This window comes from Squalius cephalus (assembly GCF_949319135.1).
Source record: "Squalius cephalus genome assembly, chromosome: 22".
NCBI classification, from domain to species: domain Eukaryota; kingdom Metazoa; phylum Chordata; class Actinopteri; order Cypriniformes; family Leuciscidae; genus Squalius; species Squalius cephalus.
Genome location: NC_137143.1, coordinates 1,121,448 through 1,140,602, shown reverse-complemented (window position 1 = coordinate 1,140,602; position 19,155 = coordinate 1,121,448). Strand labels below are relative to the sequence as shown.

Below are 19,155 nucleotides of genomic sequence, written 5' to 3'. Positions count from 1 at the left end.
TGTCCCAGCAAATAAATTCTCCAGTCACTCTTTCCGTATCGGGGCAGCAACCTCAGCAGCCCAAATGGCCTCTCCCAGCAGCAGATCCAAGCTCTCAGAAGATAATCCTCAGATGCTTTCCAAAGCTACATCAGGACCAACCGGTTCCACATTAAAGGGGTGGTTGAGTATGATTTGACTTTTCTGACTTTAGTTAGTGTGTAATATTGCTGTTTGAGCATAAACAACATCTGCAAAGTTACAACGCTCAAAGTTCAAAGCAAAGGGAGATATTTGCTTATAATTAAAGAAATCGCTTTTTAAGGACTACAACAAACGACTGGTAGAGACTACACCACATTCCTCCCGGGTTAGTGGCATCACCAACCCTAGAATTTACATAAACCCCGCCCCCTGAACACGCAGTCCATGTTGAGAAGAGGAAGAGTTGTTGTGGTCGAGATCATTTGTGAGTCAGCTCAAGCTGTCGCATCCGTCTTTTCACATGCAATAGACAGTCACTCTGTGTGCATCTCACAACAGTTCCTATACGAGCGATTTATAGATTATCATGACAGAATATGCTAATTGAAGATAGTTAACTCCACATAAGCTACATAAATTCATCAACTAACCATTCAGAGACGCCCTGTTGCATTCTACGTGTTGTCACTTCTTCTTGAGTCTCTCCATCTTTGTCTGACTCCCTTTAAACATAAAAGGCAGAACAGTTTCTGTCATTTTAGTGTGTGTCGTGAGGTAATCGGAGCTGCTAACACACGAGCTCTTGAAGCTCCGCCCCCTGTGCCGGGAGCAGCAGCTCATTTGCATTTAAAGGGCCAGGCACAAAACAGTGCGTTTTTGCTCACCCTCAAAAAGTGACAATTTTAACATGCAATATAACAATATCTGTGGGGTATTTTGAGCTAAAACTTCACACACACACACTCTGGGGACATCAGAGATTTATTTTACATCTTGTGGAAAGGGCATTATACCACCCCTTTAAAAAAGCCCACCAAACCCTCACTGATTAAAGCCCTCCGGGTCGCCCACCTGGGGTTTCTTTCTCCATCCAGAGAGTGTTGGTCTCCCAGCGGATGCAGCGAGAACTCTCCCGGTCGAGCTTCCACTCCGCCGTCGGCTGGTAGGGCCCACCAACCCGACGCCGTGAGCTGCTCCCGTCGGAGGCTACAAGGGCCCTCTCGGTCGGCCATCCTTGATCTCCCATCGGTCAGCAGAGCTCACCCGTCCGACGCCGTGAGCTGCTCCCATCAAGAAACGGCGCGAGCCCTCCCGATCAGCCATTTCCTAATCTTGCTGCTCCTCATTCGTCAGCCAGCCAGCTTTTTTACGAGTACAAGTACATGAGCTCAGTATCGGGCCGATACCGGTGCATCCCTAATTTATATTGTTGCAGCACCTGTTGCTCACCCTCTGTCTGAACACTCTGGTTTCTTTAAGCCCCGCCTTCTGAAAAGCCCAGCCTGTTCTGATTGGTCAGCCGGTCCCAGACTGTTGTGATTGGTCTACAGCGATATGATGTGTGTTCAGCATCTTATCTGCATTACAAACCCAACAATGAGCTAATAAGAAATCTGTGCGTCTCAGTGTGGTTGACACACTGTCGGTTCTTGTTTCAGTTGTGCACAAATTGAGCTGAACAGCTGAAAACCTGCAACATCTCATTTGGATTCATCTCTCTAATTACACAAGACACAATGTAATTATGTTCATATTGGTTGTCATTTTTCCTGTTTGCCATCAGCATGTAGTTGTTCCCGCTGGGCTTCACACAGAAATGAAGATCGTCATCTAATTTAACTTGAGAACTCATGCTATTTGATGAGCAAACATCTGTTTAACCCTTTCTCTCTCTGATAGTTCCCCTTTCAGTGTGTGTGTTTGTGGGATTTTTTTCAATCATGCTCACACACACACACACACTCTCACAAGTCAAGTCACCTTTATTTATATAGCGCTTTTTACAATACAGATTGATTCATAAAACAATTTCTTTAATTGTATTTGTCTATATAAGTGCATTTATAGTCTCATACTGTATGTGCTGCTTCGGTGGTGTTTAAACACAGACGAACAGAATCAGCATTGAACCCTTGAGCAAATCTCATAACCTCATGTTACATTTCTGATGCTTTCAAATGCCTCTCTTGATCATGATCACCATTCCTCATCATGCATTTTGTTTGTATTTCAGTGGAATACATGGGCTTGCCATATTTGCACTGAATGATGGCACAGGATCGGTGTTTATAAGACGCTCTTTGAGCCGTGTCTCCACCATCTGCACACCTATTCCTCCATCCCGTCGTCCTCGCAGGGTCTGCCGGTCATCCCGATCCTGGGGGGGGGGGGGGGGGGGGCATTGCTGTGGGAGCCTCCCCTCCTTCCGTGTATATTCACTGGAAACCCCGTTCAGTAGCTGCGGTTCAGCGTAAGCGTAATACACTCACGTAAGCAGTGATGCAGCAGATCGTGAGGGACAGGAGGAGGGAGAGAGAGAGAGAGAGAGCGAGAGAGAGAGAGAGAGAGAGAGAGGGAGAGAGAGAGAGAGCGAGCGAGGGAGGGAGAGAGAGACATGCAGAGTGTGAACACAAACAGATCACACACTTACATATACACACACACACACGCACACACACATACTTGTACACACACACACTCACATACACACACACACACACACACACACTCATACTCGACACACACTTGTACGCTCACTCACACACAATCACAAGTCAAGTCACCTTTATTTACAGACTTGTACACACACTCGTTCATACACTCACACACACACTCGCACACATTCATACTCGTTCACACACTTACACACACACACACTCTCATACTCTTACACACTCTCTCACACTTGTACACTCACTCACTCATACTCGCACACACACACATTCTCACAAGTCAAGTCACCTTTATTGACACACTTGTACACACTCACACACACTCGCACACACACACACTTACACACACTCACACACACTCGCACACACACACACTTACACACACTCACACACACTCGCAGACACACTTACACATACTCGCACACACACACACACACACACACACACATACATACTTGCACACACACACACACACACACACACTCGCACACACACACACACAAACACACACACTCTCAGTGATGTAGGAGATCGTGAGGGACAGGGGGAGGGGGAGTACCGGCGGGGGAGGGAGAGCATGTGAGAGGAGGAGGAGAGAGAGAGAGAGAGAGAGAGAGAGAGAGAGTGAGAGGGAAGAGAGAGAGAGAGAGAGAGAGAGAGAGGGAGGGAGGGAGAGAGAGAGAGAGAGAGGGAGGGAGGTAGAGCGTGTGAGAGGAGGAGAACGAGTGAGAGCGAGAGACACAGGCACCGTGTGAGCATCTCTTCCTGGCATTCGAGCTGTCAGTGTAGGAAGAGCAACATCAACACACACACACACACACACACACATCTGATCTGAGCATTTAACCGCCACCAGCCATGAACTTCCTCCGCCGTCGTCTCTCCGACAGCAGCTTCATCGCGAACCTTCCCAACGGATACATGTCGGATCTCCAGCGTCCCGATCCTCCTCCTCCTCCTCCTCCCAGCGGCCCGACCCCGACTCCATCAGCCCAGTCCCCCCCCGCGCCTCCAGCGGCCCAGTCCACCGGCTCCACCGGCTCCAGCGGCTCCACCGGCTCCGGGTTCTTCAGCTCCATCACCAACGCCGTCAAGCAGACCGCGGCGTCAGCGGGACTCGTGGAGCAGAGCCCGTCAGCGGCGGCGCGCAGGTTCCGGATCCTCCTGGTCATCGACGAGCCTCAGCACGACTGGTGAGTTGAACCACACTTGTTGATTGTGCATGAACCCGTGCGCACGTCACTCGCCCATGCTTGTTTCAGAGGCACGTTTCGATCTCAGTGTCGGGTCCTCTTCACCAAACGGGCCTGACTCCAGTCAGAAGTCCTTTATTTAAACAGTGCTTGATTAACAACACTGTTCGTCACGACGCAGAGTTTCTCTCTACATCACGATCTCCTTTTATCGAGATCCTCCTGGGTTGTGTTTGAGATGCATCTCTGATGACGAAAGGTTCGGCTGCTGGAACTGGAAGTGTGGATGATCATGTTTTTGCAGTCCTAATTGCTGGTTATGAAATCCCCATCTGTACAGTCACGCTTACTATAGTCTGCACTCCAGTGCTGCGATGGATGGGCTGTGCAACACTGCATGCATGAATCAGCGCTCACGTTACTCACCCATGCTTGTGTTAGAGCTTCACGGCACGTTTAATCTCAGTTTAGGGTTTTCTTCACAAAAGATTCCAGTCAGAAGTCGATTGGTGCCTTGAACGCCCGATACGCCTCTTAAGCAAACAGGCTTGATTTACAGCACCGTCGGTCACGATGCAGATTGAGCACTAGAGCTTCTCTCTACATCACAATCTCAAGCTTTTATTCAGATTCTCCTGCATCAATGACGCTATTTTCATCTGGAAACAAGCATTATTTTCCTGTTATCTCGGAAACGCTGCTTTGATGTAATCTGTGCTGTAAAAAGCGCTATTTAAATAAAGGAGACTTGACTTGACACTGATGATGAAGGGTTAATCTGCTGGAAGTGTTTCCATCTTTTGCAATCTTTAGTTCCTCTGTGTCGATATCATTATAGTTGTGGTGTGGAATCTGCTATTCTCTTCCAGTCTCGGCTACTGTAGTCTCCACTCCAGTGCTGCGATCGATCGGCTTGGAAAGTCCCCGTCCAGCTGCACCTGATGAATGTTCGGAGTGCATTACATTAATGAGCTTAGCGCTTCAAGCGTGCCACAGAAGACATTTATTCACAGGATTTGCATAGTAAAAAACCCAGAGTAGAGGAATCCCAACTTACTTCCCCTCATTACAAACATGAATATTTCAGTGGCGTTTCTCCAGGAGAGTCAGCATGCGTTCTCTCTAAGAAAGGAAAGCCGACTGTGTGTAATGTGGATGCTATTGATTTTTCCAGCGCTGGGCGAGCCCGTGAGGCTCAATACGAGCCTTTTACTGTAATGTAAGCGAGCCTAATTAGAGCCTTGCAAATGTTTCGCATTCAGTTCGCATTTCAAAGATGTCATGCTAACTCAAGTTTTTAGATTGTTCACTCTCAGAAAGAAATGGTGCAAAAGCTGTCACTGGGACGGTAGCCTTTAGAAAGGTTCTAATATGTACCATTTAGGTACTAATATGTATCTTTTGGTACACTCGCAGAAAATAAAGTACATAATTGTACCTTTAGGGGTACAATGGCTTGTCACTGGGTCTGTACCCTCAAGGGTACAATATTGTACCTTAACCTTTAAAAGAAATGGTACGTATGTACCTTTTAATGCTTTTTGACCCTCATAAAGGTATGTACCTTGAGGTCCAATAATAAGCCCTATGGGGTACGTTAGTGTAGATTGCACCTTGGGGGACAGAAATGGACTCCTACTGTACCCCTATTTCTGACAGTGTACCAATATGTGCCTTTGAGGGACTAATATGCACTCTTTAGGTACACATGTGTGCCTTTTGAAAGGGTTCTGCCCCAGTGTCAGCTTTTGTACCTTTTTTTTCTGAGCTTGCGTATTCAGTACACTTCACAGCAGGAGTGATGAGCAGAGAATGAGGACACAGACATCATGTTTACCTCTTATATTAACATCTCATCCCTGTGCATTTCACATAATCGCCCGCATTAAGTGAGAAAGCTTCGTTATTGAGGGTGATCTGGAAAGCGTGTTGTGCAGCGCTGAAGAGTGAGGATGACACAAACATGAAGCTTACATAACCGTCGGCTTCCATCTTCGGTGTGATCTGCCACGTCCAGTCCTCTGAGAGAGACTCGCTTTATTCCCCTCAGGACTGTGTGCTGTTCTCTTGCTGGAGGATTCTGTGGCACTTGTGCTGTTGATTTTGCTCAAGAATTGTGAGAAATCTGTGGTTTTGTAAATGTTAGTTTACCCCCCCCCCCCCCCTGAATCCCGGTGGATGTGGGAATACGGAGCGGTTCTGCCCTTGAGTCTCCTCTGTGTGGATCGGGAGAGAGTGTGTGAGGGCAGTCATGTGTTGAAGGAAAGAGAAGAGACATGGTGAATCAGCACACGAGCCCGAGGCTTGCGTCTGAGCGCTGTGTGTGGTGTGTGTGAGTGTGTGTGGTGTGTGTGTGTGAGGATGATGTTGTTGGGAAAGCAAAATGTCGACATGCAGGACAGATATTTCCTGCAATTATGTTTATGTGCATACATGTGTGTGTTAACTGCCTCCCCACCAGCGTCAGCATATTGATCATATTCACAACAGTGTCATGGCCCCATAATATTCTGTTGTATGAATATGTAAAAAGTCAATATATCAACAAAAAGACAAAAGAAAAGAGAAGAGCCTCTGGTTGTATTCTAGCTTTATTCATCCTCTTTTATCAGCACTTGAATGTGAGTGTGTTTCTCCGTCGTCTGGATGATCGATGATCAAAACATAGAGATCAAGTCCATCAACACCTCAAAGCTTCACGTCGTTTCCTCTTCATGCGTTCAACATTTCATTCAGGAACGTTAGGCAGTTTTGATTTACAGTATATGCTGTTTAATGTTTAATGATCACGGTATGTGTTTTCTGGTTTACGCAGATCCAGGGCTTGACATTAACTGTTCTCCAGTCACTGTGCTCAGTGGTTTTCCAAAGCTACAAGCCACTCAGCATTTCCACAATTTTGCCAATTTTATCAACTGCCAAATTGATATTTTTAATATTATCTCATAATTTGTCAGCAGGAATATTAGGCTGCTGTCACTTTAAGACCTAATGCACTGATCCAATATACTGTCACACATGCGTTTTCTTTCTCAGCGGTTTACGTTCACTTTCACTGTAACTGACTGTGTTTACGTCAGTACTCGCCATGCCCCGCATTATTTTGTGTGTGTTTGACTGTTTAAGCGCAATAAGCAGCGAAAATTAACTCAGTTTAGTACTGAGAGGCGGCTTTATGTGTGCGCACTTTGGCTGTCAACACTCATCCAGAATCCCAGAATAACCAGTAGCATTTCTGTAGTTGTTGTGGAGTTACATTGATCATCTCATCATCATGTTTAACTTCTCCACAAGATGCACCGGGGACCCGATTATAGCACTTAAACACGGAAAAAGTCTGTTCGTAAAATATTATGAACTTTAAGGCACTTATTTTTGTGCATATTTCAACTCTACATCGATGGGATGAGCCGTGTTTGAAGAAGTTTATAATAATGTGCTTAAATCTCACACTCATAATCGTGCTGTTGTTCTGAATATGATGATCACCTGAGGATCGTGTCTGTCGGATGTGAGTCACTGATCGTTCAGACTAAGCCTGATGTGTGTGTAAAGGGGTCGTGGTGTCCAGTCTCTGCTCAGGTGTGCTTGAGTCCGAGTCTGTGTCTCTGAACACGTGGAATATTAACCCTAGTGTAATTTAATCATGTCTTCTGACCTTATCTAACAGCATCTAACTCAATCAGCGCGGCTCTGCTGAACATCCGCACAAACACAAGCTCTCTCGCTCATTTCATGCCTAGAAAAGTTAGTTCTTCAGCTTGCAGCTATGGGTTAGCTAATGCAAAAAGTATATTGCTTTTAGGAGTGACATGGGTTAGCACATTGATTCTGTGGTACTCTGAGCAGTGAAAATATTAATTATCAAATAACAGTGAAAGCAGTTATACTTATTCTGGCAACCCTTTACAATAAGGTTTCATCTGTTAACATTACATTTAATCTTAGTCCATGTTCATTTCAACATTTACTGATATACTATTAAAAACAAAACTTGTATCTGTTAATATATGAGAGTTTAACTAAGTGACACATTAAAGATAAATTGCATTTAATAACTACACGCTATTAATCATTAGTTAAGCATTAGTAAACAGTTAATTCATCATTTATAAAGCATTAATAGACATTAATAAGCAGTTCATAAATACAGTTATAAATGCTGCATTCTTGATTAAAAAGCATATCTATAATGTGTTTAATAATTGTATTTTCATACTTTATTAATGATCAATAAATGCTTTATTAACATGTATTTCTACTGTATTCAGGGAGTTATAAAGCATTTAGTAGTGGTCAGTTCACTATTTCTGTGAGCTCATCTAAAGTGAGGACTAGTTATGCCTTGCAAAGCGTTTATAAAGGAGATTTAAAGGCTGTTAATATTTCTATGTTCTGTATCACTGTGTGTGTTTGTTCCCTTTTTCTATTTAGAAGAAAACTGAGTCTTTAAATCTCCTTTATAAATGATGTTTAGAAGATAACTGAGTCTTTAAATCTCCTTTATAAATGATGTTTAGAAGATAACTGAGTCTTTAAATCTCCTTTATAAATGATGTTTAGAAGATAAATGAGTCTTTAAATCTCCTTTATAAATGATGTTTAGAAGAAAACTGAGTCTTTAAATCTCCTTTATAAATGATGTTTAGAAGATAACTGAGTCTTTAAATCTCCTTTATAAATGATGTTTAGAAGATAACTGAGTCTTTAAATCTCCTTTATAAATGATGTTTAGAAGATAACTGAGTCTTTAAATCTCCTTTATAAATGATGTTTAGAAGAAAACTGAGTCTTTAAATCTCCTTTATAAACGCTTTACAAGGCATAACTAGTCCTCACTTTAGATGAGCTCACAAACATAGTTCACTGACCACTACTAAATGCTTTATAACTCCTGAATCTACTACATTTACTTACACTTTCTAAGTGATCTTATGAATCAATGAATAACTGGTTTGTAAATAATGCAATACTTCATTTAGAAATGATAAATTGATCATTAATAAATTGTGAAAATACAATTATTAAACACATTATAGATATGCTTATAAATCAAGAATAAAGCATTTATAGCTGTATTTATAAACTGCTCATTAATGTCTATTACTGCTTTATAAATGATGAATTAACTGTTTACTAATGATTAATTGTGTGCAGTTATTATACCTGTATTTTAATGCTGGAATGTTTCATTACTTCGCTGATCAATCTCACGGATCAATTCTGATACACAGTCAGGGAACATTTGGGACATTTGATGATGGATAATCAAGCTATTTTAATTTTAATAATGTCAAATTAGTTTTAATTGATTATACACATAACCCACTGCCTGTAATTACACTGAAAGTAATGAATTAATTTCATTAGAAAAGTCCTAAACTGGAAGTACAGGAGCACCTGAAACCGCAGTAATACAGATTAATATTAAATACTGTATAATAAGTGGCCAGTCCTCCGGCCTCAGGGGAAACTCCCGCACGCTTGCTAATAAAACAAAGATGTCTTCTATAATTTGTGCTGTGCTCGTTTGCTTTAATGAGCCTGTTGATGCTCATTGATGACTGAAGGCTCAAGAGCTTTTATTTCTCTCGACTCTAATGAGCTTTTACTCAACATTTCCCTCACAGCTTTGACAGATGAAAAACTGCTGCAATTACCAGAAACTCTGGACTTTTTAATAGTCTTATAGTGATTTAGTTCTCAGCATTACCTTGCACCAAATTACTTTACATCATTTGATTAAAAAAACATAAAAAAACAGATTTTTTTCTCTGTTTAACAAAAAATATTAATATTAAAAATTGTAATGATTCCTGCTTGGGAGGATATTAACTGATTACAGTAAATGAACCGACTTATAGCCGGGAAACTTAATAGATATAGTAATATTACACTGTCATTGAGTTGTAAGCTGTTGCCAGTGCTGAACTGATCACTGTAATAACAGATCTGAAACTGCAACACATAAATACTGTCATCAAACTGACGAATAAATACCTGCTGTTTGGCTCTCAACAACTGTTTCCATTCGAGGTTTTTTAGCTTCTAGTATGAATATGTTAGCCTTAAGGTTATGAATAAGCTGCTGTGTTCAAAAACAACAACAAAATTCACATTTAGGAGATATAAGCATTCAAAACTCACAGTCTCTCACTTCCACTAAAATAGATTTTTATGACATCAGCTTCTCATCACATCTTCTGTCCAATCAAATGCTCTCTAGAATCTGAAGCTCCGCCCCCTGTGCTATAAACACCGAGCACAGAGCATTATGTGGTAAAGTCAAGATGTGTGTTCGGTTTCCTTAAGAATGAAATGGCTAGAGTTTATTCACATCTCTATTAAATCCAGCGTATCATCAGTGCTCGGATTCGCTTCCATGGAGCTGTCAGTCTGTGAGGGAAACTAAACGCTATTGGCTATTTGAAAAGGGGGAGGAGCCATTCAATATGCCCCGCCTTAGCTTCCTGTTTCAGTGGAAATTAAAGCTGTGCGTTCCACTTCAGTGGGCCTTTAACTTGTGCACACAATTGGAATATCGCATAAAACATTTGTGAATAAAGTAACGTTTCCATCCCATGTGTTCAAGAGGACAAATTGGGAAATTAGTGCAAAAGTTTCTGCAATCAGACTCTTGTCCCTCCATCATAAACGAGCGTGTGTCGAGCGTCAGACGAAACACAGTAAACGCTGTCATGTTCTCTGGCGTTCTGATGCTGGTGTTCGGGAACACACTCGTGTGTGTGAGACGCTTCTGGAGGGAGTTACACCAGATCATTCTGATCACACACTCTTTCAGAAACACCAAACCAACATTAGAGATGCTGCGACGCCATTGGTCCACTGGTTACTCCAGTTATCCAATCACAGCTGACGCTGAAGCAAAGTCACCTGAGGTTTTTGTTTTATTCAGTAAATGAGTTTCCATCATAGTTTATATGCACGTCTTATAAGAATGATCCGCCTCAATTGATCGCATATGTTTTTTATCCACATGTTTTGAATGTATGTGCATCTTGTCTCTGTCTCTGCTGTTCAATCTACTGAAACGCTGCATGTGCTCTTGTCTATATTTCATATTCCATTGGTTGAGTTTCTGAAAAAATAACATTGCAAGAATACTTTTGGATGCTTTCACAGTAACATGGGATTATTTATTGTATTTGTGCAACTCTATACGCACAAGCAGGCTAGTGTATGATATGTTGTGTGTGTGCAAACTGTGTTTTATATGCATGTGCATGTACTGTAACTGATTTAGCGAAGTTTATTTGACTATTTCAGTCTTTCTACTTACAAAAGTTCATGCTTACTGTTTTTTGTAATTATTAATGATTGTTATACTAGCAGTTTCTGAGTGAGAATTGGAGAGTTTACTGTAAGTGTTTTCAGCTCTATAATGTGTGTCAGTGATGAATGAGCTGATCACAGACTGAGTCGCTGGTTTGTTCTCTCTCTGACTGAATCTGGCAATATCGACACATTAATCGGACCAATGTAAGCTAATATTTTTACATTCCAGCAAAGAGAAACATCCTTTTGTCAAGCGTCCATTTTAAATTCCCACATAAATTATTTTTGTCTTAAAAATGTATTTGCACAAAAATCTTTTTAAAATGTTACTCTAAAAACTGATGTTCTTCCTCAGTGTTTCTGTCTCGTTTTCTGCACAAATTAAAACAATTCTTAAATCAAAATACATTTACTGGAGAAGCAAAATGTCTGAAGATATACACGCACTTGAATGCCACCACAATGTCGTAAATACCAGTGGGGAGCTCGGGATTTTCTCTAAGCTCCGATCTTTACGAGTTGGGGGCGTGTCAGTGATTAACATGGTGGAATACACAATACTTAAAGGTATTTAGCAGTGATTTTGTCAGGCTTTTCTATTAACAGCTCAGTTAGCTAATCGCCAACACAGAATATGATAGTATTATAATATAGCAATGCAACATGTAACGATGTGTTGGCAGTGGCTTCATAAATTAATTAAAAACATAAAAATACAAAGTACACCTGATGTACATTTCTTTGTTCTTCATTTTCTAGAACAAGAGTTTAAGAACCTTACTGTAATTTTTGTGTAATTCATTAAAAGAAAGTACTCCACCATTTTGCTCCGACGAAAGTGACTTGAACGCACATGCCGTTATAAGCACGACTTCCCACCTCGTACATACGAACTTCCCAGGAGGACTTGAACGCACCATTTATCACTAGGGTCTGAAAAATAAACTTAATTCAAAGGGAAAACACGATTTTTTTCTGAGCTCGCTGACAGATATTTCTTCCTGTTTTAAGCACAAACTTACTTCATTTAAAAAAAAAAAATTCAGAAAGCAAGACTTAAGACTTAAAAGAATGCTTTTCCAGTGAATGTATCTTGATTTAAGAATGTTTTATATTTGTACAGAAGAAAAAAATCATTTTTTGCAGTGTATCAGAAATCATGCATTCAGTAAATGTCTACATTTGAGTTCAAATAAGTCAAACTTTCTTTAAAACTTTCTTTATTTGAACAGTAAATGATGTTATCATCTAGCCTCATGTCACTCGCATGATCCAAACAATAAGAAAAAACAAAAAAAACAACATAATTCTAGGTAAGAAGGCATTTCTTCAAGAATGCATTAAAAAAAATGCATGTTTGACGTCTTCATTCATTCATAAATCATGTATAATAAACACTGCAATATTCAATAAAAAAAAAAAAATTGAACAAACATAAACAGTTTGTCCAATGTTTCTTTGCTCTGAAGCAAATCCAGCTTGATGAGCGCTAAACTAAACGTCTGTCTATATGAAATCTAATACTCTGTTATACTGTATTATTCCAGCTGATTAATAATCTTCATGTCTGGTGGATCAGGGCCTGTGTGTGTTCTCATGTATCACGCTGTGTGTTGTGCTCTCGCCCTCGAGCCATCGGACCAAATAATACCCATAATGCTTCAGTTAGCGTGCATGGTCAGTCATTCGTCGGATGTGGAAGGAACTCACAGCTTTTATATCTGAAGAAGACGAGCTGCAATAACACAAACTCACACGGTGCACTTTAGTACACAAACAACCTGAAGTCTTTCCGGTCCGGACACACACACACACACACACACACACACACACACACACACAAGCCTTGGTGTGCTTCGTGGATATGTACGCTTTCATGTGGCTAAAAATAAAGCACCAGCTCAGTGTGGAAAGAGGATTGTGCTTTATTCTTTCTATAGTCCGTTATGAATCAAGAATCAAGATTCTGCATTGAAATTATTTGCATTTACAAATGAATCTGATTTTAGCAGTTCTGTATATCTCACAGCATGTCAATCATTTTGCCATTGAGAGGTGAAGAAATCCTATATTTGCATTACCGTGATTAGATGTGTGTGTGTGTGTGTGTGTGTGTGTGTGTGTGTGTGTGTGTGTGTGTTGCTGTATCGACTGAGACATGAAGCACTGAACGATAAAAACATGATGATTGTGTGTTTGAGCGTTTTGCTGCAAAATAATGAAATAAATAAATAATGCATCTCTGTAAATGATCATTAGAAATAACAGAATTTGCTTTAGAAAAAAATGTGTTTGATTCACAATAATGTAATATATATTTAGTAACTCAGTAGCAGCTCCATCACTCCACAACACACTAACAATGAGCAACAGTAATATTATGCATTATCAAACGTATGATTTCTTCCATCTGGTGAAATAAATGGGCAGAAAAAGAAGAACGTCCTGAGAAAGACGAGGTCAGAAAACAAGCAGCCTTCAGAATCTGGACACATATCTTTCATTACTGTCAGGACACATGCTGTCTAATGTTGGACATTTGATTTTCATTCCTTCTTCTCAGAAGCTGCCAGATATTAAATGGTTATCAAATAATCCTGAAATATAAATATGTGTTTGATGAATGTTCAGAGAATGAGGAACTGTATACGGATCTTTGTGAAGTCTCAGTCAGAATCAACGGCTGGAGATGAGTCGAAGTCAAAAATGTGGCATAATTATACAATAAAAAAATACAGGTTCCTAAAGCTATAAAGAACCATTTCTGGTTCCCAAAGAACATTTGATTGGTTCTTAAAATAACCATTTTTCTTAGTGATGATAAGAGCATTTTCACAATCTGAAGATCCTTTTCCACTATAAAGAACCTTTTGTGGAATGAAACGGTTCCATGGATGTTAAAGGATCTTCATGGAATCATAAATGCCAAAAAAATACCTTTTTTTAAGAGTGTATGTGTGCAATGAAAAAAGTAACTAATTCCTTTAAAAAAAAAGTACAGTACTGCCGCTTGTTCAAATGTTCAAAGTTCAAAAGTTATAAAACCCATAGAAAACACTGTAGCATGAAGTGCCCTATTATGCTATTTTTAATTTTCCTAATGTTGTTTTGGCGTCTCCTACAACAGCTTCACATTCATCCAAGGTCAAAAACACTGTAATTCTCTCATGATCTCCACTGCAGCGTCAGCTCTTTCCTCTCAGTGTCTGAAACGCTTCCATCGGAGATTCAGTCTCTCTAAGCTCCGCCTCTCTGAGCGCTGCTCTGCTCTGATTGGTCAGAAACCAAACCCTCATTATCATATCTGAATCTCAGCTCTTGATCACAGTGATACGAACAGTAACGAAGGCGTGGGTTTTACCGTATCAATCTCAGAAAACAGAGTCTTCTCGACACGAACAACACGAACCAAACTCTTCCAGTCTCAGATACACTACAGTGTTTGAGGGCGGAGCTAAGAGACGCTGCTCAGCCAATCAAGACCACAGGCGGAGGTTATGCAAATTAGTTACAATCCTATGCAGATTCAGCAGTGAGACTGGAATTACTGACGACTCGTTTCAGTTCAGAATCACTTTCTTTTAAGAGACGAAAATATGATATTACTTTTTACATGAGAAATTACAGAGTCTTTAATTTTTTTTTTAATTCTATGAATTTCAAAAGCTTTCTCTGTTTTATCATCTGGTACAGCCTCATTTGTCCCGGACTCGTGGGACTCGTGATCCGGCAGAGATCCGGCTCTCCGGAACGGGAATGAGTGACAGTAACCTTTCTCAACATGTGTTGTAAGTCATGTAAAGAGCATCAGCCTCAGATTTCACCAGCGTTACTCTGATTACAAACACTCGCAGATAAACGGCTGAGGAGTGAAAAAACACACTATTATTAAAGATCTGAATGCGTATGACGAATATTGTTGGAATTCCTTTTGTTGCTATAGTTGTCAGACAGCTGAGCTGATGATATGAAATGCATGTTCACTATGGATTCATTCTGAGATGAAACCAGAGAGAGAGAGAGAGAGAGAGAGAGAGAGAGAGAGAGAGAGAGAGAGAGAGAGAGAGAGAGAGAGAGAGACAGAATAAATGAAGACATTGGCATTTCAAAACAACCTATTAGTGAAACGATCTCACACATCATTGACGCGGCGCTCGGGGAAATCCTGCCGGTCTCACTCTTCAAGTCAACTGGAAAGAAATTGAAGAAAAGTATTGATCCTCGCAAAATAAAATAATAAATTCAGTATTTCAATGTGACGGGTCTAATAAACTGTTCTCAAAAGACTATCAGTGAGAAATATCTGCTGATTGTCACAGGTTTTGCTCATATTTCTCAGATAGGCTTATCATCTTTTATAAAACTATAAAACTACTTTCCCACAACTTCTCTTCTCATCCAACTTCTCATCCAAGAACAAGGTTCAACTCTTGTCTTAAAGAATGTATAGAAATAATGTTAGATTGGAGGAGACACAGAAATTATACATTTAATGTTTTAAAAATTATACATTTAATACATTTAATACATTAATGTTTGAAACCAACTCTACTGTAATCACGTTTGGCATCATTATGATTTTGTTTGTAAGAAATCGATAATTTGACCAGCAAAGATGCATTAAATTGATCCAAAATGACTGTAAACATAACATGAAGATTTTCATTTCAAATAAATCCTGTTCTTCTGAACTTTCTATTCATCAAAGAATCCTAAAAAATAAAATGTTTCACAGTTTCCACAAACAAACAGTTTCTACAAACTGTTTTCAAAACTGATAATAATGAAAAATGTTTCCTGATCATCAAATCCTCATATTAGAGTGATTTCTGAAGGATCATGTGACACTGAAGACTGGAGTAATGATGCTGAACATTCAGCTTTGATCACAGGAATAAATTACACTTTACTGTATATTCACATAGAAAACAGATGATTTACACTGGAGTAATATTCTACTGGTCCGACTTCTCTCCTCTGATGAGGATCTTTCCTTCTGATTTCATAAATCTCACTCTCTGTCTTTGAGTTCTCAGGACCCAGTATATGAAATAAACCACACAGAACCAGCAGTATCTCCTCATAAACCGCACAGAACCAGCAGTATCTCCTCATGAACCGCACAGAACCAGCAGTATCTCCTCATGAACCGCACAGAACCAGCAGTATCTCCTCATAAACCACAGAGAACCAGCAGTATCTCCTCATAAACCGCACAGAACCAGCAGTATCTCCTCATAAACCACACACAGAACCAGCAGTATCTCCTCATAAACCACACAGAACCAGCATTATCTCCTCATAAACCGCACAGAACCAGCAGTATCTCCTCATAAACCACACAGAACCAGCAGTATCTCCTCATAAACCGCACAGAACCAGCAGTATCTCCTCATAAACCGCACAGAACCAGCAGTATCTCCTCATAAACCGCACAGAACCAGCAGTATCTCCTCATAAACCACACAGAACCAGCAGTATCTCCTCATAAACCGCACAGAACCAGCAGTATCTCCTCATAAACCACACAGAACCAGCAGTATCTCCTCATAAACCGCACAGAACCAGCAGTATCTCCTCATAAACCGCACAGAACCAGCAGTATCTCCTCATAAACCGCACAGAACCAGCAGTATCTCCTCATAAACCGCACAGAACCAGCAGTATCTCCTCATAAACCGCACAGAACCAGCAGTATCTCCTCATAAACCGCACAGAACCAGCAGTATCTCCTCATAAACCACACACAGAACCAGCAGTATCTCCTCATAAACCGCACAGAACCAGCAGTATCTCCTCATAAACCGCACAGAACCAGCAGTATCTCCTCATAAACCGCACAGAACCAGCAGTATCTCCTCATAAACCGCACAGAACCAGCAGTATCTCCTCATAAACCACACACAGAACCAGCAGTATCTCCTCATAAACCGCACAGAACCAGCAGTATCTCCTCATAAACCACACAGAACCAGCAGTATCTCCTCATAAACCGCACAGAACCAGCAGTATCTCCTCATAAACCACACAGAACCAGCAGTATCTCCTCATAAACCACACACAGAACCAGCAGTATCTCCTCATAAACCGCACAGAACCAGCAGTATCTCCTCATAAACCGCACAGAACCAGCAGTATCTCCTCATAAACCGCACAGAACCAGCAGTATCTCCTCATAAACCGCACAGAACCAGCAGTATCTCCTCATAAACCACACAGAACCAGCAGTATCTCCTCATAAACCACACAGAACCAGCAGTATCTCCTCATAAACCACACAGAACCAGCAGTATCTCCTCATAAACCACACAGAACCAGCAGTATCTCCTCATAAACCGCACAGAACCAGCAGTATCTCCTCATAAACCGCACAGAACCAGCAGTATCTCCTCATAAACCGCACAGAACCAGCAGTATCTCCTCATAAACCGCACAGAACCAGCAGTATCTCCTCATAAACCGCACAGAACCAGCAGTATCTCCTCATAAACCGCACAGAACCAGCAGTATCTCCTCATAAACCGCACACAGAACCAGCAGTATCTCCTCATAAACCGCACAGAACCAGCAGTATCTCCTCATAAACCGCACAGAACCAGCAGTATCTCCTCATAAACCGCACAGAACCAGCAGTATCTCCTCATAAACCGCACAGAACCAGCAGTATCTCCTCATAAACCGCACAGAACCAGCAGTATCTCCTCATAAACCACACAGAACCAGCAGTATCTCCTCATAAACCGCACACAGAACCAGCAGTATCTCCTCATAAACCACACACAGAACCAGCAGTATCTCCTCATAAACCGCACAGAACCAGCAGTATCTCCTCATAAACCGCACAGAACCAGCAGTATCTCCTCATAAACCGCACAGAACCAGCAGTATCTCCTCATAAACCGAACAGAACCAGCAGTATCTCCTCATAAACCGCACAGAACCAGCAGTATCTCCTCATAAACCGCACAGAACCAGCAGTATCTCCTCATAAACCACACAGAACCAGCAGTATCTCCTCATAAACCACACAGAACCAGCAGTATCTCCTCATAAACCACACAGAACCAGCAGTATCTCCTCATAAACCACACAGAACCAGCAGTATCTCCTCATAAACCACACAGAACCAGCAGTATCTCCTCATAAACCACACACAGAACCAGCAGTATCTCCTCATAAACCGCACAGAACCAGCAGTATCTCCTCATAAACCACACAGAACCAGCAGTATCTCCTCATAAACCACACAGAACCAGCAGTATCTCCTCATAAACCACACAGAACCAGCAGTATCTCCTCATAAACCACACACAGAACCAGCAGTATCTCCTCATAAACCACACAGAACCAGCAGTATCTCCTCATAAACCGCACAGAACCAGCAGTATCTCCTCATAAACCACACAGAACCAGCAGTATCTCCTCATAAACCACACAGAACCAGCAGTATCTCCTCATAAACCACACACAGAACCAGCAGTATCTCCTCATAAACCACACAGAACCAGCAGTATCTCCTCATAAACCACACACAGAACCAGCAGTATCTCCTCATAAACCTCACAGAACCAGCAGTATCTCCTCATAAACCACACAGAACCAGCAGTATCTCCTCATAAACCGCACAGAACCAGCAGTATCTCCTCATAAACCGCACAGAACCAGCAGTATCTCCTCATAAACCGCACAGAACCAGCATTATCTCCTCATAAACCGCACAGAACCAGCAGTATCTCCTCATAAACCACACACAGAACCAGCAGTATCTCCTCATAAACCGCACAGAACCAGCAGTATCTCCTCATAAACCACACAGAACCAGCAGTATCTCCTCATAAACCGCACAGAACCAGCAGTATCTCCTCATAAACCGCACAGAACCAGCAGTATCTCCTCATAAACCGCACAGAACCAGCAGTATCTCCTCATAAACCGCACAGAACCAGCAGTATCTCCTCATAAACCGCACAGAACCAGCAGTATCTCCTCATAAACCACACACAGAACCAGCAGTATCTCCTCATAAACCG

At 41.3% G+C, this 19,155-nt stretch overlaps 1 protein-coding gene across 1 annotated transcript in view; it reads left to right on the top strand.

Annotated features, from left to right (window-relative positions):
• Nucleotides 1-3,288: 3,288 nt before the first annotated feature.
• The window catches only part of syn2b (synapsin IIb), a 117,983-nt gene continuing 102,116 nt past the window's right edge, over nt 3,289-19,155 (top strand). Inside the window, exon 1 of the mRNA XM_079857231.1 lies at nt 3,289-3,829. Coding sequence (XP_079713357.1) covers nt 3,495-3,829 — 335 coding nt within the window. The 5' untranslated portion in view covers nt 3,289-3,494. The remainder of the gene's footprint in view (nt 3,830-19,155) is intronic.